This window comes from Ochlerotatus camptorhynchus, unplaced genomic scaffold (assembly GCF_037179485.1).
Source record: "Ochlerotatus camptorhynchus isolate MF236.1 unplaced genomic scaffold, CSIRO-AGI_Acam_v1.1 ptg000330l, whole genome shotgun sequence".
In the NCBI taxonomy this organism is placed as follows: Eukaryota; Metazoa; Arthropoda; class Insecta; order Diptera; family Culicidae; genus Ochlerotatus; species Ochlerotatus camptorhynchus.
In genome coordinates, this window is record NW_027040818.1 from 1,577,731 (window position 1) to 1,584,274 (window position 6,544).

Below are 6,544 nucleotides of genomic sequence, written 5' to 3' on the forward strand. Positions count from 1 at the left end.
TTGATCAATCATCAATTATCTAAACTCTTTCCGTTTTTTATTTGTAAGCGTATCAAATTTGTAGTATTTATTTCAAAGAGAAAGTTGATGAAGAGAATCCAACGGACTGTCAACTTGAGTATTTTCGATTCATCTACCCGACTTTAAAAGGTGATAAGAAGATAAGATACCAGGTTGAGCCTTGATAGCTAGCTGCTTGCGGCAACTGATGACCTTGACAAATGTCCAAATAAAACTCTTAACAAATTTATGGTTAAATCTAACAACCTTAAATTGAAAAAATCGTCATTCGATCACATCCCTACCACCTTTCAAATCCCGACAAGAAAGTTAATCAAAAACACCTTTTTAATTCATTTGGTGACCCTGAAAAGGGCCGTTTTTTTGTCTGAGCCGATGATGCCAATTTATCCTCCGAAACCATACAGAGTGCGTCCCTGTCGCTTCAGAGCGTAAACGACATCCATTGCGGTGACGGTCTTCCTCTTAGCGTGTTCTGTGTAAGTAACAGCGTCTCGAATAACGTTCTCCAAAAACACCTTCAACACGCCTCTGGTTTCCTCATAAATAAGCCCGGAAATTCGCTTGACTCCACCACGACGAGCCAGACGGCGGATGGCAGGTTTAGTGATGCCTTGAATGTTATCACGCAGCACTTTTCGATGACGCTTGGCGCCTCCTTTGCCGAGTCCTTTTCCTCCCTTGCCGCGTCCAGTCATTGTATATGATGGTAGATGTGTCGTCGATGAAGGTTGAAACGAGAGTGAACAAAAATTTCAAATTTCGGCTTTTTTAAACCTACTCGAGGGTTAAATTCTTCTTGTTAGTTGTTGTGTTCTTGTTCTTTCATCGTTTCTGATTGGTTGAAAACAGCAAACGCATGTTATAAAACAGAATGAAAGTCGATTTTATTTTTTACTCTACAGTTTGCTTTCATCGACTCCACATCGTACCCATTAAAATTGGCTCGCAAGCAGACCGCTCGCAAGTCCACTGGAGGAAAGGCTCCTCGCAAGCAGTAGGCAACGAAGGCCGCTCGCAAAAGCGCTCCAGCCACCGGAGGAGTAAAGAAGCCTCATCGCTACCGGCCAGACATCGTCGCCCTGCGTGAGATCCGTCGTTATCAGAAATTGACCGAACTGCTGATCCGCAAGTTGCCTTTCTAGCGTCTGGTGCGTGAAATTGCCCAGGACTTCAAGACCGATCTGCGCTTCCAGATCTCAGCTGTTATGGCTCTACAGGAAGCTAGTGAGGCTTATCTGGTCGGTCTGTTCGAAGATACCAACCTGCGTGTCCTCCACGCCAAGCGTGTCACAAACATCGTATCCGTGGTGAACGCGCTTAATTTCCCCGTCGAAAATCTACAAAACCGGCCCTTCTCAGAGCCAAAACAAAGATTCCATAAGAGAGTTATTTAAGTGAACTTTTAAAATTCAGATTTAGATCGGCTAAGTTTGTTCTGTGGATTGTATGCAATCAGTAACGAAGCAAAACTATTCCGTGTACGAGTTAAAAAACATGCTCTCAAAAATGTACGTTCATGCGTTCGCTTTCTGACGCGGGGTTGATTTTGAGATTTTGAAAACACACATACAGCCTGGACGGGCTAGCAAATCATCGCGGACTGGCACTGCTCATCATACACGGTACGGTACATGGATCGAGCCAGAGACGATGTTTAATAAGAGACGCGAAGACTGAAGCCAACATTTTAAATGTTCCAATCGAAGCGTCTTGCCGTTGCCGGATGCCGTCACTGAACACGCCAAGCGCAGACAGTCACGGCCATGGATTATCACCAACAACCAAGTAGCAAAACGGCCCTTTTCAGGGCCACCAAGTTCATTTAAGAAAAGAGTTAGAGTAGAATTTTTAAAGAACTACAAAAATAGTTTTCACCATTAAGTCAAGGCTATTTTTTCTCATTGATGGCGTTGTTCCATTGATAGTAAGTTAGAAATTTGGAAAAGTGGATGGATCGCTTTGGATGCATATTATGGTCAAAAAAAGTCAAAAGAAATCATTAACGATCGTTCAGTTTTTCCTAGAAATTTTTGTTAAATAGTATTTTCTTGCAGAATATGTTAAAAGGGAGGGAATTTTTATGTATTTTTTATGCAGAATATGCAAAATGTTAATCCCCTATGTGATATATTTTTTGAGTGTATCCCCTGTTTCCAAGTTTGGTTACAAGATTACAACTCTGGAGAGCATTTTGTGTGGTCGTTGGGAGCGTGTGGTTCTGAATATGGCGATGAGTGTGCAAAATATTGCGCAATTTCATCCTCCCTATTCGCACGCGCCCGAGGATCGGAGGCGAATGCCAATTCGACTTGTTTCGTCTACTTACTACTCTCTGACGACTGTGCTGGGGAAGCAGCATATGCATGTAGGTAATTGGTGGATTTGTTCGTTAATTCAACGCTTTTGGACAATGCTGAACATTTACCAGTTTTTCAATAGTTTCTTGTTGAAAATCAACCTTCGGAAGCATTATTATCGATGCGTAGCCATATTTCTGATCGATTGGTGATAAAATTATTGAAATTGGACCAGGGGCAGTTGAATTATTAACGTTCAAAATCTTTCATAATTTGTTACATGTTCCATTTTCAGTTTTCACAAAGTGTACCCCCATATAGAAATCAAAGACGTAGTCCTACGTCAAAAATCCAACCATGTATCTTAGAAATTCCCGCAAGTGTACGTTTATCAGGGATGTTTCCAAAGACCTTTCGAAGATCATATACCTGCTCTATGGTACATGGATACTTTGGAAATTATTTTGGTTGATGGGTGCGGCTCCATTTCAGTATACCTTATTTCATACAGTTTTTCTTTACAGCATTCATAATTTAATATGCGAGAAAAATTTTTTTTTCTTGGATTTATTTTACGCCGATTTTGTTTTCCGTGCTGAGCACAAAACAATGTCAAAATCAGTTTTTTTTTCATTCAAAACCGAATTTCTGTTCATGAAAATGTTTCCCTTCAGTTCCACTTGTCAAGAAGATATAAGAGAACCTTTTCATAAACAGAATTTGGATTTTGATCAGAAAAGCCAGTAAATTTGTAGAAAACATGTATGCGTCCCCTTGCATCTAAATAAAAAAAAAATTGATTCCAAACCGCAGCAACTTTTGAATTGTGCTACCACAATTTGCAAAATGCTAACACCCACAATTTCAAAACTTCCGCAGTCTGATATTAAATTTATTTCATCCCAAATATAAGTGCAGATGGTCCATTAAAATTTCAGTAAAAATTAAACTTTTGTAGCTCTCACAAAAAGCCATATGAACCATCTTTCAAGGTTCTGTACCGGGAGGATTCTGTTGGTCATAAAAATACTGAATACTAAATATATTCCAACCCAAATATCACTGAAGGAGAGCACCAGCTAATGTTTAAAAATTTAACATTTTGCTACATTATTATTTACATAGAGACGAATTGTGGTGTACATACTACAATCCAATACAATAAGTATTTAATTTTCAGGATGATCCGGATCTTCCAGGAGACCATCCGGTGACCACTCAGTATGACCAGGTCAAAAATCAACATTTTTATACTTTTCAGTTACAGATACAAATCAACGCATACTACAATCTAATCTATCACTCAGAGTCTAATACCAGCTGATGAATATAAATTCAGTGCTTTACTACATTGCATAATGATCACAACCAAATACAGGAAGTATTTAATTTTATGGACGTTCCTAGGACCATTCGGTGAGTCTTTGACTACCTGATATTTTAACAATCAGTATTTTGCTACATAAAAAATATTGATATATAGACAAATCAAGGCATACTACAATAAAACTATAAAGTAATAAGTTTTACGGATTTGAGATAAACTAGCCTTGGGCTAAAAATCTCTAAAATAAAGATTAAAACACTTTTCTTATCATTTTCAATTGATCAACGAATCAGTATCTAAGGATAAAAGTAAAATAGTGCCGAAAGTAACAAACAGTCCTTCCGAAACGCCTGCATGTATGATTTTTTGTTTAGTTTTGCATATACATGTTCGAGTGACATATTTGTGTATTGTGAACACTACAAATGTTTTGTCTAACCGTGAAGCAACTAAGTGTGCTCATTATATAATCGGATAAATCAATGGTCGTAATGATACTAGATTTGAGTATTCAAAAAATATTTCAATGGAAAGGGCATCAAATCTTCATTAATATGTGCAGCGTATTGTTCAAACTGAGAATAAAGTTAAATTTTGTTTCTTCTGGTTATCACATTGTGCAAGCAACAAATCATACTTTGATATATACATCCAGTGATAAATTTTTACGTATGTATGAATTTAAAACGATTTGATTTTAAAAGGTGCTGTTCACTCCTGAAAGCGGTATTATTTAAAATTATGCCAAAAATTCATGATTATAATGTTGATCAAGTAGAAAATGGACCACTACATCGTCAATAGGGAAGTTATATGGAGTGAAATCAAGAAATATAATAAAAATATAATATAATATAATATAATAAAAAACATTAAATTAATCTATTAAATCGTGTTTATTATTTTGGAGCATTATCAAAGTAACCCCAAGTCAAAATATTGAGGTCGGTCACAAGACTAAAACAATAGTGCAAATGCAATAATTTCCGTTAAACATATTACTAACGAATTGATTCTAGAAACCTGAGTACATGTTTCAAAAATATAAAATTTGGAGAAAAAACTATCAATGTTACCATGTTTTACGGTACTTTTGCCAGCAATAAATTGGACTATATTTGAGAGAACGGTGAGAAACAACTTGTTAGGTGTGTGTCCTTTGTTGTTTTTGTGTGGATCATGGAAGCTGATTTGTTTTATTTTTTATTTTCGTTTTTGTTTTCCCCATTTTTGGGTATACGCTAATACTGGATTTTCAATCTGATCAATACATAAAAGTGCCCCAATAAAATGTGTATGGTTATTTAGCTTAACGACATCTTCACAGTACCATTTATGGAATAATTTTATTATTTGGGATATGGGGGTATTTCGGTAATATAACTTTAAAGCAAGACGATGCTGTATGAGGCTGGTTTCAAGCCGGATACAAAACTTGATAGAGTTTATAGGCTAAATTGTTAACGTATTATAAAACGTACAGCTAACAATCAATTAATTGTAAATTTATAGAGCCGGGAAACTTTTGAAAACTGTTTCTACCATACATACAGTAACTCAAAAATATAATTTGATCAATGAAACTTCTATTCATTTTATGCGATTCATTGGCAAATATTGATCTAAATTTATATGTTATTTCGTAACAAATATTTGATAGCTAAAATGTATAAAAAATTCATTTTATAATGCAAGAGACCAATACGAAGCATTTGTTGTAGATAATCAGACATTTCACTCGTACGATATGTATATATATATAAACAATAAGTTTTATGGAAATATATTAATACAATAAAACTTATAGTAACACAATGTAAAAACAATATAACTAATAAAGAAACACTAAAAACTATAATGGATTTTCTTTCCAAAGGTATCAGAATCTTATGAAATTTTTCCAACAGTTACAGTTTATGATTAACAAAAAAAAAAAACAAAAAAGTTAGGGGTGGTGAATTTTCCCAGAAAATTTAAATTGAAGTTTTTAGATTTTCCCGGATCACACGAACTTTGAAAATTCATACCTTTGCAACTAAACATCGTAGGAGGAAACTGTTGTAGTAAAATTATAAGTTATTTATCTCAGCAATTCAGAAAAAAAAAATGAAATTAGTTTTTTTACGATGATCACACAGAAAAACAGGAATAATCTTTTTTTTTAGCAATTCAAATTCTTAAAAATTAATTTAAATGCTCTCTAACGGCTTGCCAACTTTCAGTTCAATTTTTCCGATTTATGATTCTCTTCTTTGGCTTTTTTATTGCGTCCCTACTGGGACATTACGCCGTGTTCTTTGAGCACATCCACAATTGTTAATTGAGAACTATCGAGGTCTGTACCATTTTTGCATTAATATAATTGTGTGGCAAGTACATTCATGCTCTATGCCCAGGGAAGTCGAGAAATGTTTTAACCCGAAACATACCAAGAACCCAGCAGCCTCCTTGATCTTGCTTTATAACTGCGTCATTATGAAAAGGAAATTGCGTCAGATGAAAAGGAAATTATTTCAGCAATAAATAAAAATACTAATTTCCCATACAAATTTTTACTATGGAGGAAACATGATAAAAACTAACTCCATGTTTGATGCTATTCAAACTGGAGTTAAATTTACAAACATTATTTTCATGACGTTGAAATTCAGTAATAGATTTTAAGTTATGATATATATTAAATTGGAATGCTCGATCTCTTAAAGATAATGAAGACGAGCTATTTAACTTTTTGAGAGTTCATAACGTGCATATCGCCGTTATAACTGAAACGTTCCTTAAACCTGACCATAAGGTTAAAAGGGACGCAAATTATTTCATTTATAGAAATGATCGTCTTGACGGAGCCGGTGGTGGCGTTGCTATCATTGTTCATAGACGTATCAAACATAAAATT

General features: G+C 35.2%; 1 protein-coding gene across 1 annotated transcript; it reads right to left on the reverse strand.

Moving 5' to 3' along the window:
* Positions 1-407: 407 nt before the first annotated feature.
* On the reverse strand, positions 408-722 carry LOC135708297 (histone H4). The gene has a single exon (XM_065230295.1). It carries the CDS (start codon positions 717-719, stop codon positions 408-410), a length of 312 nt encoding a protein of 103 aa, XP_065086367.1. The 5' UTR covers positions 720-722.
* Positions 723-6,544: the final 5,822 nt, after the last annotated feature.

Bases quoted from the DNA above. Each gene is read 5' to 3' on its own strand.
- LOC135708297 (XM_065230295.1), bottom strand. From the start codon at position 719: ATGACTGGACGCGGCAAGGGAGGAAAAGGACTCGGCAAAGGAGGCGCC.